The following is a 16770-nucleotide window of genomic DNA, read 5'->3' as shown; positions in this document are numbered from 1 at the left end:
AAGCACATACCTTTAATCTACATTTGTCTGTAGTTTTAGAGGGAAGGGTTTCAGCAGAATTCTATCCTCACAGGAGAGGAGCTCATAGGAGAGAGAAGGAAAAAGTATATATATGTCTAAAAATCAGAAAAGGGCACTTAGAATGTAAACAGAAAAGAATAAAAATAATCACAGAGATCAAGTACCTCAGCACCAAAAGAGAACATTAAGTTTTCCATTACCTTTCACAGAATAGATCTCTCCCCCTCTGAGCAAGGCTCCAGATGTTCCCATGGCTTTCCCTTGAGCACTGATTATGCTGGACATCCTGTGAGCCCCTCACAAACTGGTAATTATATCTAGAATTGAGTCCTAGAGGAATTCAGGTACCCAATTTTCTAGGAATACTGCCAAGGAGGAGGAGGAAATTCACTCTGCTAATTTTTACTATGGTCCACTGGGTCGAATGTGGAGGTTTCCTTACTGGGAAGCAGGTCAGTGTAGAGGAAGCAGTGCTGCTGGACAAGCCAGGTGCTGCACAGTCCTTTCCCTGCAGGCAGCAGCAAAACCACGTACAGCAAAACCCAGTATAAAAAGTGTGTTACCTATAGAGGCCCAGCAAGTCCATTAGGTCTGAAGCTTGTTCAGCCTGTGTATAAGGATATGCCCTCCAGAGAGGACAATGTCTGGCACTTCTCAGTATCCACAGAGGAGTGTTCATGGCCTGCCCCATCATATGCACTGCACATGCAGTGTCAAGGGGTGCAATGCACTTCATGCCATCAGCTCCACTCAGCTCTAGGAGTCTAACTGGATCTGAAGGTAGAGGGTGGTTAAACCAGGAATTTTTATATCTCAGCATATACTACAGTAAAACATTTCCCTTCCTGTCTTGAGTGATGGTCCATATGTAGTCTTGTACTCTATGAATGCTTACCAGCCATTGACTTTCCCACTCCACCAGTGTAGATTACTTGCATGAGAAGACCCTGGCCCTCAAAAAGAAATTGACAGAAAAGGGGGAAATTCTTAATCCTGTCAAGAATTGCAGCAGCCCCAGAAACTTCTGTATTAGAACACTGGCTCCTGGCAGGACCTGTGGATGTGTGGAACCCACATTGGAGTGGGTTTGCTGGCAAGACGTGTCACCCCATGGAAAACCCATGTGGGAGTAGTCTGGTCCTGAAGGAATGCACCCTCTGGGAAGGATCACACTGATGCAGTTTGTGAAAAACTGCAGCCCGTGGGAAGGATCCATGTTGGAAGAAGTTCTCACAATCAGTCCAAAAGGAAAAAAAAAAAAAAAAGCAGGGGGAAATCTTACATGGGATCTACACAATGTCTAGGCAAAACTGCCTTATTTCTAAATCCACATTGGAGTCCATCACTTGAGTAGCCCCGGTACACATACACAGACAGCATGACCTTCAGCTGAGAGGTGAGAGCAGTCCAGAGTCTTGGATTCTGTTTAAAAGTCATCAGTGATTCACTTCCAAAGGACAGCTCACTTCTGGCCTGGTTCAGTGGGAAAGCCACTCAGGCCCTGAAGCTGGTTGGGTAACACAGGTGCCAAAGCAACAACACATAATATGAAACAGAGGGGCAAGAGGGGAAATACCTAGTAATAACTCCAATATTAACTTTTTTCATTTTTTCAGCTGTAATAATGTGCCTATGTATCCATATGTAACCCCTCTAATGAGGGGCCTGATTTCCAAAACCATTGAGTCTCCAGTAGTTTCTGTAGAAACTGCTGTATAGAAATCTAGTCTCTTACAAGGGACTAAAAATGCACCAGCATAGCTAAATTTGGGTGACTGTTCTTAACAAGAACATCTTGATATTTTGGTTTACATATCAGAACAGCTGGGGATGGAGTAAGGCTGATCAGTAAACTGAAGTGGGATTACAACATAAACCCAGTATTAATTGTGTAAGCAAAAGCCAAGGTTGGTAACCTTTTACGTGAAGACTGTGCAGACTGAATATTAAAGAAAAAAGCTCTAGAGAAACCTGACAGATTTTCTTTGCTGCAGCCACTTGGGGTGTGAGAAACAAGAGAAAACAGGTATTCCTTTGATTGACTGATAGGCTGAAATAATTTAGGATTACAACATTTTTAAATTCCACACAAACATTTCCATACACAACTCTAACACAGAAAATCTTGGAATCATAGAATGGTTTGGATTGGAAGGGACATTAAAGATCATCTCGTTTCAACCCCCCTGCCATGGGCAGGGACACCCTTCTCTAGACCAGGTTATACAGGCCCTATCCAGCCTGGCCTTGAACATTTACAGGGACAGGGCATCCACAGCTTCTCTGGACAACCTTTTCCAGCGCCTTACCACTCTCACAGGGAAGATTTTTTACCTCATATCCAATCTAAACCTCCTCTCTTTCAGTTTGAAGCCATTCCCCCTTGTCCTGTCACTTCAGGCCCTTGTAAATAGTCTCTCTCCGTCTTTCCTGTAGACTCCCTTCAGGCACTGGAAGGCCACAATTCGGTCACCCCAAAGCCTCTTCTTCAGACTGAACAGTCCCAATTCTCAGCCTTTTCTCACAGGACAGGTGTTCCATTCCTCTAATCCTATTTGGTGGCCTCTGCTGGACTCACTTCAACAGGTTCACATCCTTCCTGTGCTGGGGACCCCAGAGCTGGATGCAGCGCTGCAGGTGGGGTCTCACCAGAGCAGAGCAGAGGGGCAGAATCCCCTCTCTCCCCTGCTGCCCACGGGGCTCTGATGCAGCCCAGAACACGTTTGGCTCTCTGCACTGTGAGTGCCTGTTGCCGGTTCATGTCCAGCCTCTCACCCAGCAGCACCCCCACATCCTTCTGGGCAGGGCTGCTCTCCATCTCTTCATCCCCCAGTCTGGATTGATCCCAGGGGTTATCCTGACCCAGGTGCAGCACCAGCACTTGATCTTATTAAACCTCCTGAGATTTTCATGGGCCACTTCTCAAGCTTGTCCAGGTCCCTCTGGATGGCATCCCATCCTATAGGTGTGTCAACCACATCACTCATCTTGGTGTCATCTGCAATCTGGAGTATGGGTGTGGATTTCACAGATTTGGAATTCCTGACAATATTGTTACTGAGATTAACAACCTTTCAGAAAGGCAGATGAATCTGAAAGTACCAGTCACCCACATATTCCTTAACTGGACCACTGTTTAATGAAGGTTATGATTTGCTCCCATTTCATTTGTGGATGTGTATCACATTTCCTTAATTTCCAAAATGTCCCACTGGTGGCTGCTGGCTTTCTGTGCACAGAAAAGTAACTAGTAAAGTATTTAATATATTGCATCTTCTTCAATTCAACCTAGCTTCAGGAAATAGCCATTTTCTCTGTCAGTGCTTCCGGGACCAATTGCCAGCACCTGATAAAATGCTGGGAGACCTCAGAAGCAGCACAGTAGTTACTGGCAGAGAGTGAATAATCTGTGAGTGAATTGCAGTGCCTACAAATGGAATCTTTCTATCCCAATCTTCAGCCATAAAATAAAGTGCTGCAGTTATTTCCTAACATCCATATTATGCTGCAGCTACTTTTTCATGTATCTTCTTTTGTACAAAGCACGTTGAACTGCGGAGTGATGGAAAGGTCAGATTTGTTTTGGAAAAGCCCAAAAGCTCTTTCTGGAGTTATTAGGAGAGCTGTGAGAAGGCCCAGTGGCAATGATATATAGATAAACATCTGCATTCCTTACATACCACAATCATTTTTGCTTCAAGCAGAACTTCACACTTCCAATGCTAAGCAGATTGTGTATGTGCCCATTAGACACCCAAATGCTCTCTCCCCATTTGGTGTCAGGTATCCATTTGATAATTTGCTTTTGCATTATGAAGAGCTGTGGCTGACTCAGTGATTCTCTCTTTAGATTTGTGAAAACTCTCTTGCATGCTGAGCAAACACTTAGTCCCTTTACAATACTGTATGAGCTGATTCTTTAGTCAAAAATATTCCACTACCTTAGAGTTGCATTGCAGAGATCCTCAACTATTTTATGCACTGCCTACTTAAAAAATAAATAAAGATTGAATTACATTCCTGAGCCCAGGATCCTCTTGCACTATACAAATGTAAGTATTTAATTTGGCTTCCCTGTTTATGTTAGTTTGTTTTAGTTGCTCTGTGTCTTACTCAACCACAAGAATGCAGTATAATTTGACTTACTCAGAACTGTGTGTTTTTGGCTGCTTTTTGCTTCACAGTAAAAAAACACCAGGTTTTAAAGAAGGTCTAAAAGTGTTTTTTTGTTCTTTAGTTTTGAAACTAAAAACTAGACAAACAACCAAAAGACATTTCATACCAAGAGCCTGCAAGTAAAGGCATAGAGTTAAAAAATGAACTGTTTGTAGTATTGGGGAAAGGAAGCAGATTGCCAGCCTGCAGAGACTGAACTCTGCTGCTCCCCCCCACAGAAACATGTTGGAAATGGTGCAGTACCCACTCCAAAACCCTCTTGCCAGCATAAATTGGTTTATGGCAGGTACAGGGGAGAAAAGGAAAAAACTACACAACAGTGATGGGGTGACTTTCCCTGGGAATGTTTATTCTAGCCCATGAGATCAGGGAGGTACCAAAAAGCTGTTCCAGCTCACAGTGTAGGAAATGGGAGGAAATGGAGCTGCTGGCTGTAGAAGGAGATGCTACAGGTCACAAGAGGTTGTCTCAGCACAGCAGCACTTCATGCCCAAGCAGCAGGACTGACAATCCCAGTCACCGAGTCACAGAGTCAATTAGACTGGGAAAGAGCTCCAAGATCATCAAGTCCAACCTTTGACTGATCACCACCTTGTCACCTAGACCACGGCACTAAGTGCCATGTCCAGTTGTTTCTTGAACACCTCCATGGATGGTGACTCCACCACCTCCCTGGGCAGCCCATTGCAGTGCTTTACAAGTCTTTGTATGAAGAAATTCCTCCTGATGTCCAACCTGAATTTCCCTGGTGCAGCTTGAAGCCACGTCCTCTTGTCCTGTCCCTTTCTGCCTGGGAGAAGAGGCCAACCCCTGCCTGGTTACAACCTCCTTTCTCAGATCGTTATGGCTCTTGAAGGCATCAGTAGAGATTAAAGACACAGGGACAGCATCTAGGACAATATGGAAGAAATTTTGTGACTGATGTTACTTTTGGTATCTTCACTTAGATCCATATTAGTTTAAAAGTACATAAACTTTCCCTAAAAAGACATCGAGGATTCTCCTATGAAAAGTGGTTTTTCTGGCTAGATAAACTCAGCTTAAGCAATCACTTATATCCAGGTCCACATCAAGCTGGAGAGCTGACAGCTTTGCAGTGCAAAGTGCACGGTCAGGGTCGGGGATGGAATGTGAAGCCCAGCCCTTCCCAGACACAGGGAGCGTCCCTGAGAGCCAGCCTAGCTGAGGGAAGCTTAGGGCCACCCTGTAGATGCTTTTGCCTATTTCTATGAAATATGTTAAATGAATAACAACCAAACCAAAATAAATCTCTACAGGAGGCTGAAAGTAGCAGGATCCAGACCAATTACAGTCAAATAATCAGAAGTAGCTCCCAATTTGGAGATGTTCTTAGTTTTTAGATGCCTGAGAAAGACGTACCACATAGAAGCCCCATTTGCCACATTTCAAAACACTGCTTTTCTTATGCCAGCTTCTACACCTCAAAAAGCTCTATCTAGCCATAAAAAGCTGAATGATTTTACTGAAATTGCTGGAGTTTCAGATCTTTACATTATGTAATAGTTTATAAACAAAAATTGGGTTGCAAAAGTATTTGAAATGAAAATTTATTCTAAGTGTTGTTCTAATGGTTGGTTATTTATGAGCACTGTGCACAAAACTGAGTCTATAATCGGTTTAAAATGCATGTACAGCAAGCATTACATTAACAAAATAAGAAATAGTCAAAGAGAAGCAGAGGCACACCCTCCTGAGACAATGCAAAGCAACACCCATGAGTAATAAATAAATAACTGGTCACAAATTTTATACCTTACAGTTTTCTCTTTCAGGGGCCAATGTATAATTATTTTGCAGATGCCATCTACAGGGGGAGTGGAAAATCTTGTAGTAAACAAAATAAATTAGGAAACTGTTCTTAAAATCTCATAATTTCTTTACTTTTGTTAGCTGTTGCAACAGGAGGAGTGACCAAGGCAACCGTTTCTTAAGAATTTATGAGGAGCCAAAAAGAAGCTGGAGAAATGTAGACACATGAATGTTAACATCACTGAGACAGAAATCAAAGTAGAAATAAGGGGTTTTTAATTAAAAAATGATCATAAAACTAAGAAGCCACTAATATCCCTGGAAAGTACCCTATTTAAACTCAGAGAGATTACATGCTCACAGACCTTAAGGTCTCATACTCTTATTATTTATACCAGGCTGCCCTCTAGCAACGAAAACCAGTGCACAGCATTCATGAACGGTTTTCTCAGAACACAAGTTGTTTTTCCCTTTCAAAAAATGTTTGCTGTTTGCCTCATCTGTGCTTTAATCTGCATCTTAAAGCTGCTATTTGGTAAATCTTCTCATTATTTTAATAGAAACAGCAAAATTGGCTACTTAATTGCAATGGTTAAATATATTTGGAGACAGTTACTGCTTTATAAAGATATATATACTTGACTAATTTTTGCTCCATTAGACCACCTTAATCCCTGATGTATTATCAGGGAAGCTGCCTCCAGCCTTTTCTTACTCAGTGCAAACTGCACTAAATGAAAAAGAGTCTGGTGATGGTGGACTCCACAGTGGCTCTCCACATCTCCAAAAACCTGGCAGGATCTTGGCTTTTTTTCTAGCACAACTTGTACAGGGCACATTCCAGTTCAAGACTGGAACTATAAACCCCCAGCACATTAGACCGCACTCATGAGGTCTGACACATCCCAACCCATTTTGCCCCTCCTACACCTTTCCCCTCAAAATTTATGATCACTCTCTGCTGCTAATTCAATCTACCTGGGAATTAATATGCCAATAAAATACACATTGAAATAAATGAAAATGTCATTGAAATAAAAAAATAAATTATTATTTTTAAAGGAAAGTTATAAAACATATACTTATCATTACATTTCTTCTTTGGCTTGATAAAATACATGAAAATTCCCAATTCCTGTGTTGATATTCAGGCGTAGGCTAGCAAGGCACTGCAAAGCACATTCACCTCTAAGGCACCTTGAATTGAAGTCAGTAAGAGCTAAAGACAGGCTTACAGACTTTTCGAAGTGCCTGACCTAAACTGGAGTTAAGATTCTGATCTCTAATTGAGTTGCAAACCACTGCAAAAGGGCTTCATTAAGAAAATCTTGTTCAAATTAAAATTAACCCAAACTGGCTCCAGTCCTAAACTTGAGAGAAACATAATTAAATATCCTGATTAAATGGTTTCTATGATTACAACCAATAAATAATGACAAGTTTTCTGTTTAAAAAAAAAAAAAAGCATCTGAGGGAAAGCAGCAGAAATGCTGACAAAACAACAAAGGCAAGCTGGCAGCCACTGGGCTAAGTGAGGTCTTCAGCTACCTGCAAGACCAAACAGTTCTTTGAAATTATGCATAGTTGGAAAGTTATAGCAAAGTAAAGGTCAGACATCAACAGAAACATAATTCAAAAGGCAAATAAATTTGTATTTTACAGAGTATATTCCCTAAGGACTTAGCAAAAGATCACTGCTGTCATATTGAGCTGAGGAAACATTGAGAGGAAGACATCAGTAAGACGCATTTGACTCCCTGCTTCTCTCCCTGCCATTACCCCAAGCTGAATTAGCTGCCACAGCTATAGCACCCACAGGCTGGGGGGCTTGAGATGCCCAAACTGACCTACATGTCCTTCTTCCCCTCTTTCATTTCAGGGTCTTTTGTGGACAGCTGAAGTGGAGGGGTTATGACTACCAGGATAGCACTTTGCACTAGAATAGCTCAGCTGTGTGTTTGAGGAGGCTTTTGTGTTGCCCAAATAGGACAAAAAATTTGATCATTACATGTTCAACATTAAATAAACATATGAGGGGTAAAGGCACAGTTATGTATCTGTATCTGTCCTAGGGACAGCAGTGTACTGACACTTCATTTTAGAGTAAGCTGCTGGTTTGCATGTGCTGTGAACTTCATATTAAACTCAAAGCATTTCCATTAACCTTTTCCCCATAAATTTAAACCTTGGGAGGGGTTTATAAGTGACACTATTGAAAAGCATGTTGCAGTAGTGGAAAAATATGTTACATGGAACAAATCAGGAGGTTAAAGTCTCCACTCTATTTTTCCAAACAAATACTCTTTTCCATTAACCATAGCACTGGAATCCTGTACCACAGTCTTTGAGGCTGATTATGTGGAACTGCTTTTAAATATTACTTTTGAATTTATCTTTTTAACTAACCAGTGGGACATTCTTTAAATATCATCAAATTATTTCCCTTGCTTAATATAAATAACAACATTTCTTGAAATGTTCAGCTTCTTGTCCACACCCAGTTTGCTAAAAGGTCAGAATTAGATCCACTAGGGATTCACACTGGATAATTTTTCAGTGTGTTACAACCAATAATTGTCAAATAGCAAAGTTAAATAGGATTCTACAGGCCTCAGGCAAATTTCCTACTGTAGTCATGAGAAATCCTTCTTGAGAAAAGACCAAGGCCTAAAACTGTTGAAGGAAAAGAATAATTTTATGAAGCCGTCCTGGCCAGTTTACACATGAGATTAACTGGTGTCGGAACTGGCAGGCTATTTGGACAGGAATGGAAAAACCCAATTAGACCTTGTTCACCTACTGCAAAATCTTATCTCTGGAAATCAAAAGTTTGCATATGTAGGGGGACACCAGAAAGCCCTAGTACTGAAAAAACTTATGAAAATCACATTGATTCAAAACAATGGTTAAACATAGTCCTAATAGTCCTGAATAAAGTCCTACTGCAATGCATACTTATCTTCAGGTACATGCTTCAGTGCTTTCCTGATTCAAGATATTAATGAACACAATGTTTTCTATTAAAAGTGCTTTCTAAACTGAGAAATACAAAACCTCAAGAGGACCTGTAGCCACAGAAGATGTTTGACACTCACAGGAAAATCACCATGATCTGATAAAAATACCTCTTCCATAGAGAAATCAGATGCAGAGCAAAATGCTCCAAATGAAAGAAAAGGTAGCAAGGAGTCTCTGAGGTGAAGGGAAATTTTGAAATTATGGTACACACCGTGAAACCCTAATTTTGAACACCGCCTTTTATTCCTCTTAGTTTGCCTTTTTTCCTTCCTCTTCTTCTTTATTATAAAAACACTACCCTATATCAAAGGCCTATTGTCATACTGTTTTGCTATGCATACTTTCCCAGGATATTTAGATAGTCTAACTGCAGGCAGCAGAGATATTAAAAGTGTGTTTAAAGAAGAGGGACCTCTAAGCCATCTTGGAACAGAATCACTGCATGGAGACAGTGATGGTGAGAGAAGGGAAAGGCAATGCAGCAGCTGCAAGAGCCAATTTTCCCCACAGTTAAAATATCAGACAGAATGACACTGATGGGCTTCAGGCTGCACCTGACTTTTAATGGAACCTTCCCTGATTTGTACACTTCAGAGTGAAATCAAGTTCAACAATAAAGCCCTAACTCTTGTCACAGGAGCCTATGCATTAGAAACTGGGTTAATCACAACTCTGAGATAAAGTGTCTTTCACTGTGTAGCGCATCTCAAGAAAGGATGTACCAATTATCTGACAACTTCTGCACACACCTGAAATGTGTAAGTTGAGAAAGAATTACTTGGATTTATAGCTGTGCAATGGAGTAGAACCAGGACTATTTTGCTCAATATTTTCCCTACCATTTGGAATAAAATTTTTGGTAATGGAGTTGTTAGTATGCAGGAGTAAGTTGCTTTGAAGCACTCTAGTTTATCCTATCATACATATAAAACTGAACGAATACAGTAAGGCCAAAGTGAACATTTCATAGAATGGGGATAAGTGTGGATTTGATGGCTGCTAATAGCAATTTCTTAATATATTCTCCCACTTTGCTATGGCAAACCTGCAATGCTCGGGCTAGGCAGATGCAGAATGTATCAAATTAGTACCTTAGGGCAAGGAGTACAATGTGATGTTTCATTATAAACTCAGGGAAGCAAACTACATCTTTGACATACTCTGCTTCCAGACATTGCTGAGGCAATTGATAATTCTTTATGTCTCATGTGAGGATCACCAAAGGAAATCTCTGGAACTAGTCATTAATCAAACAGAATAATTCTGAGTTAAAATTTCTGAAATGCTGCCAAAAGCATTTGTGGAAATTTGCAATGACAACTGATGAGAAACTCAATGCCTAGAGGGAGGGAGGGTTGTGGCTTTCCTCTGATTTTGTTTTGGCTTTTTTTATTTTCTTTTTTACTGATTGCTATAGAATCCTTATAGGGAAAATCTTTCACTCAGTCCTTTGTAGAAAAGAAAATCAATTTTATAAACAGTTTCTATTATACTGGCAATTTTCCTGTAGTTATACAGAATGAGACTTATCCATTCCAACAATAGGTTTCCAACTAAAGAAGAAAACCAAAATATAGGGTAACAGAATGGGTCTGGAATAGAGTAGAGTGGGATGAGCCACAATCAGAATGCACTTGGCAAGAGAAACAGGTATTAAATTGGGTTTAAAACACAAAGGAGAATGTCCCAGACAGTGGGGCAGAAAGGCAAAAAATAGGAGAGAAAAAATAAATGAAGGAACTCTGGTAGATAGCAAAAACTGCCTATGTCTAATTAGCCTTAGCTAAAATAGGAGAAATATATTCTAACAGGCCCTTGCAAATCAGCTGTCAGGTACAAAGAGAGGCCTCACTTTTCAGGTTCCTGGCATAAAATGATGTATTTTGCACATTTTTGCACATTGCCTAGAGAAACACGGCTAGCTATGGAACACCGTACTGTAACATGAAGAAAGACAGTTGCAGTAATCAAGGCCATTAACCTCAGGTTTCCCTATGCTACCAAACCTGGATCCTTACTGTTCAAACAATCCAGATAGACAGAGTGTTCAAGGCACTAATACTTATGATACTCCTTAGGCTTTTTTTTAAACTCCAACTTACTTCAGGTAAGTTCCTCCTTAACGTTTTCATGCTGCAGTGTCAGGTACAGTGCTTTTACTCTTCCCACTGATTTTACCAGGGCTGGCATTTGAGGCCTAATTTCCAATTATGGTCACAGCTTCGGATAATGCAAAGTGTCATTTTTGTACCAACTCTATCATCATCATAAAAAGATAATTATCTGTCAATCTAGTGGAAATCTTCCTACTTCCGTGATTTACATGTGCCAGACATAATTTTGAAGTTCATGCTACAAAGAACTCCCTAAACAAGAGACTGTCTCATAAGAAAAACAATTGGTGACATCCTGCCCAGTGAAGTGTGTAAAACATTCATCTGCATTTCCCAGTCTATTTTGCTCAACAAGTTTCTGTAACGGAATTCTCATTTACACCCACACCAGTCTGGTGACTCGACTGCACTGGTGGAAATAGGACTTTGTTTCTCCAGATCAACCAACACCCACAGGCAAAGTCTCTCACACATTCCTGGATGCTCCAATCCAAACCCTGATTTGCAGACAGACACAATGGCAGATGATTTATGGCTCACGCTAGACTCAGGGTAGGCTCACAGATAAATCAGTCCTGGTAGGACAGCACTAGTTCCAGGTATTTTGCCACTTCTTTCCAAGGAAATCAAAGACAAAAGCCAGTACTTAGCTTACGCTGGGTACTCAGGCAAAACTTAAGTTATATGATATTAAAGAAATTACTCAGATGAAGAAAAGAAGAACAAGAACATTCAAACATTTAACTCTCAGGAGCACATTTAGATGATTTAGAGGAATCATGAACTAAAGCATCATGCTTACAGGAAGATGTACTTTCTCCATACATCTATTTGATAAGCACCATAAGCATTAGTGTTCCGCTATGAGGATGATGAACGTATGCTAATGCTTTTGTTTCCATGCCAAACCATCCATCTGCTCTCTGCTCAGAATTCTGTCACACTCCTTTCTTTTCACTTTTGCCCTATGCTATATTTAAGTTAAAAATACAAAACTATGCATTATCACATACATGTAATTTATGATCTAGATTCTCAGTATTGATGAAATTCAACAATAAGACAATAGAACAAAGAGAGAATGGTTTTGAATACTAAGTTTCCAATTGTTTGAGATGTAGCACTGCTTTATTGTGTTGCATTAGCAACCTCTTCATAACAAGGAGAGACAAAAAGTGTTTGAATTAATTACCTCATTGGTAGGGGGGGAAAGTATCTCATCTTTTAATGCACAGTTCATCTGCTAACACGTTCATCTGAGACACTAATGAGAGTCTCATGCTGATATACCACTAGCAGTGCACATTAAATGATAAGTTATCTAATAGCCATCATTACTACTGGATTTAGGTTCTATTAATTTATGGAAAAGGTGTCTATGAAGTCTTTTGTATTATCACTTGCTGCTTCAAATACAGAAACAGAGGTTTGCATTAGGAGTTTGTAGGAGATTAGTAATCAGACTTCCTGAGTTCACCATGAAATTTATGTGATATATTTATAAACCAACACTAGATATGTGTAAGTGCTTCCTGCCTGTTTTCTCAGAGTGAATGCTGCAACATGAGTCATAATTATTCAGGCCATAATCTATGATATTCCTTTTGGTCAGCAGAAGTACTTCAGAAAGCTCCTGCTGGAGTATAAATACAGATGAAATGACTAGCCTACTTCAGGGATTGTCTACTCTTCTAGCTTCTAGGAAAACATTTATGATTGAAACAGTTAGAATTGAAGACAGGTGAAAAGACGTGATAATAGGCCTTCTTCTCCAAAGCACCTCCAAAAGGGATGTTCATAGTTGGGCACTCTCAGCTGCCCTTGTACATGTACAACTTAAATGGCTATTTATTGTCACAGGACAAATGCTTAAATCCTCAGCCCCAGAGAATGCCACTACGAGTGTGGAACTACAGCTACCAGTATATATGAAATACATTCACATATTCATGGCATCTTCAAGATAAAGTGCTCAGACACTCCTGACAGCTTCGTTGCATCAAGCAGACAGTCCTACCAGAATGATTAAGTGATCGCACACCATTATGGTTGAAGCACAGTAAATATTTTGTTCTCCCTGTGATGCCACTATTCTTTCACATGTATTAAAAACCTGATGTTAAACCAAAAGCACATCCTGAATTAATGGTGATATTCAGCTCTTTTCTCAGACACACAATTGCTTTCCAAAGAAGCACCTTCTCATAATCCAGTCCCATGTGGCTTGAATCTAACCCAGTTACAGCACTGAAACCTTTTCCCTTTTCAGTGTCAGTACAAAGAAAACTAGGGACTAGCTCCTAATCCATGCTCTGGCAGCTTTAAAACTGGCCTAAATAGGTTACTGAGGATTACTTTTGGCACTGCTTGGGAAACTTAACTGATGTCAAGCCAACCTACCCCGCTTTGTGCCAACTGCCTCTTGTTCTCTTCTAAATCAAGGAAGCACCATTAAAAAGTGCCAGGGAGAAAGCTGAGGACTTGGCTAAAGTACACTTCGCTCTGGTGACCTGTGTAAGCACAAGGGATCCACAGGGAGCACTTACAGACCAGAATCTGGAGTAGCTACTGTAATTTGTTCTGGGCACCATATAGAGATGAGTGTCTTCTCCAAGACTGTGCCACTCTGGCAACTCCTTATTTTGTTCATAAGTCAGAGTTTGAAGAAAAGTTCCTAAACGTTATGTTTTCCTTCCTTCCTTTCCTTCCTTTCCTTCCTTCCTCCCTCCCTCCCTCCCTTGCTCCCCTTCCCCCCCTTACCTTTCCTTCCCCTTGCCCTTGCCCTTCGCCCTCTCCTTCCCCTTCCTCCCTTCTTTCCTACCTAGCTCCCTCCTTCCCTCAAAACTTTACCTGAAATTCCTTTCACTCTGTGGGACCACAAACAGTTTAAAGTGAGTATTTAGCATGGACTCTACACCAGACTGAGCTTTCCAGAAGTCAGAGATCTGCAAAACATCAGCTTCTCTGACTGCTTTGAAATTTAGGAAATAGGGCACTGCTATAAAATATTGTCACTACCATTACAGGTGAAAGAACTTTATTTTTGGATCATATTTCCTTTTCCACCTTTTATTGAAGAATTTTCTTCCACTATGAACTCTTAAGGGTTAATTGGCATTGGGTGGAGGAGGGGGAAATCAGAGGTCAGCTCATGTTCTGATATCAGTGAACTCACAAGTTACTCCTTAAGCATGTGGTTTCATCCTAGGTTCTTCCTGCCAGCAATTTCTCACTTTAATCATACACCCACAGCAACCCAGATCTTTAAATTCAGCAATTCTTTCTCAGGTTTCAGCAAGTCATTGGCAGCCTGAGCTATTTTTGGGATATTTTCTCTACTGCAGATGCAGCTCAGGAAAACGCAGGGAGCATGCTAAAGACCTGCAGCTATTTGCCTTGTACAATTTGCTCATTTCTCTTTATTTCTCTGTTTTCCTGCACTCATCACTTAAAGGACAATCTTTCTTGCAAACAAAATCCCCGGAGCCTGATTAGAGGGACTGAAGGCTCCCAGACACGGATTGCCTGCCAGCCACAGCACGGTAAGGACATGGACACTTTTGGCTAGCCTTGCATTGCAGCTTTTTAAGCTTTGCTGAACGTTTATTTGTGTCCATTGCTTCCAAATCAACATTGCTGGCATGGCAGGCAGTCTCCAGCTCCTGGTCTCCATTTTCATTCCCTAAAATCCTCAGCACTTGTAAGTAACACATTTATACTCACCGTCTCTTTGTGTGTTCTAGAAATCAATGACTGACACTAATTTTGATCAGTTTCAGGGGTCGGGGATTTTTCTTTACGTTTTACTATCTTTTGGACATCTGTAATTTGCAATCCTGATTGAAACTGTAGATATTTTTACTGCCTGATCTTCCCTGTTGAAGGTATATTGTTAATTTTGTTATTTAGCTCAGCAAATTATTCAAATCAGGGAATGGTTCATGTACGGTAGATAGAAATATTATAAAAACGCCCTGCTCCTGCTGATTTACGGTTTCATACATTGCTTTCCTGTCTTGTGTACTGGCTCTGCTCAAATACCTTGAGGCTGCAAGTACTGAGCAGTACACTAACACTACAAAGGGATTGACAGCATAAAACCAATGCAGCAGACAGAGCTGTACTAAAAATGACAAGGTTTTATCATGCAGTTATTTTATTTGCTCACCAAGAAATGCACCAAGTAACCTCTGCAAGAATGGTGAAATTTCAAATTTATAGGACATACTCATTTATTAAAGTGCTTGTAAAAATAGTTTAACAATCCTTGGGGACATTTTACTTATACACACAGTTCATGTCTTGTACAATCAATGTACAAGCCAAATTCTGTGAATCTCTGGTAAAAGAAAGTGGAAAAGGGATTCTTTTGGTCCTTTTATTTCAGGCTCCTTAGGAAAAATGGAATAGCTCTATGCTTTCATGTGCAGTAATATGATGACTGCAGAGACTTCCCCTGAGAGTTTAATGTACACCATCCACATATTTGATTGCAACTTAGTGTTTGTTGTCCTGTTAGGGGAGGTTTTAGAAAGGCTGACTTTGCACTAGAGGTAGGCAGCCTTCAGACAGACTAAGCAATCAAAACTACCTGTGTCTGCTGCCAGGACAGACAGGAGCATAGTGAGCAATTGCAAACCCACATTACTTCCTATCAAAATGCTTAGACATTGCAGTCTGCAACAGAAACAAAAGTTAGCACAATCTTTGAAACAGTTCTTTAGCTTATTTAGTATTTATTAGTTTAAGTACTAAACGTATTAGCTCAGTTTCTAGTTTGCAGATGTTTCTTAAGTGATTTATAAAACCGATGGAGGGATGGGAGAAATGCTATATGTGCATATGAATGGAATTAAGGTCTTTAAGCTTTAATTTTCAGTGTGGGAAAAGTTCTGGTGTCGATATGCAAAGAAATAAAAAAACCCAAACATGTAGGATGTAATGACTTAGACAACTAGAAGCAAAAAGTGAAAACTTCAACTGGTATCAGTAGATTTAGGATCAGGCTCTGAAGGTGGTATTTTTATTTCTGAAAGTCTCTTAACAATTTTGAGGCAATTTCTATGATGTTCTCAATGTTGCTTTTGAACATAAGGCTGATACCTGAGCCTGGCTCTCTCATCCAGCTGGTGAGTCTGCCTCAGTTTCACTGAAGTCACTGATACTAAATTAGCTGAATGATAAATAGGCAGCAATCCTTTAATCCTTAGTTCAATTTTATACCCAATCCCAAATGTTAGTACTCAGATTGCTTGAAATCTTGAGACTCAACACATTTCCCAGGGACCACAGGAAGAAAGATTATTTACTGTTAACAGAGAAACTGTTATGTCATTAGACAAGTTAACGAGCACACATGTAAAGCTAGATCACACATTTTTCTCTCAAAAAACCCAGTGTTGCTCTCAGCACAAATAGAAGTCAGGAGAAGGAAGTTTTACCAACAGGACAGGTCTGTGCAGATTTGAGTGTTTGGGGAATTCAGTGAGATAAACGCAGTACAGGGATTATACCTGTACAGACAACCATTCAAATAGTGCTTGTTAGGGCTCATTTTAGAAAATGTTGTCCTAAATTGTGCCATTGATAAAATTTATCATTAGAAAGACAATGCATGTTGTTTCACAAGATGTGCAGAAAGGAAATAATCTGAATAATGAAAAAACAGATG

At 40.2% G+C, this 16770-nt stretch overlaps 1 protein-coding gene across 2 annotated transcripts in view; it reads left to right on the top strand.

Annotated features, from left to right (window-relative positions):
- Positions 1-14400: 14400 nt before the first annotated feature.
- Positions 14401-16770, top strand: part of AMMECR1 (AMMECR nuclear protein 1) — a 99655-nt gene continuing 97285 nt past the window's right edge. The window contains exon 1 of one of the 2 annotated variants that reach the window (XM_048318801.1): positions 14401-14641. In XM_048318801.1, coding sequence (XP_048174758.1) covers positions 14470-14641 — 172 coding nt within the window. In that variant the 5' untranslated portion in view covers positions 14401-14469. The remainder of the gene's footprint in view (positions 14642-16770) is intronic. The other variant, XM_048318800.1, reaches the window with a different exon arrangement.

The sequence above is a fragment of the Corvus hawaiiensis genome, chromosome 14 (genome assembly GCF_020740725.1).
Source record: "Corvus hawaiiensis isolate bCorHaw1 chromosome 14, bCorHaw1.pri.cur, whole genome shotgun sequence".
Lineage (NCBI taxonomy): Eukaryota > Metazoa > Chordata > Aves > Passeriformes > Corvidae > Corvus > Corvus hawaiiensis.
Note: the sequence above shows the minus strand (reverse complement) of the source record. Positions and strands in the feature narration are given on the sequence as shown.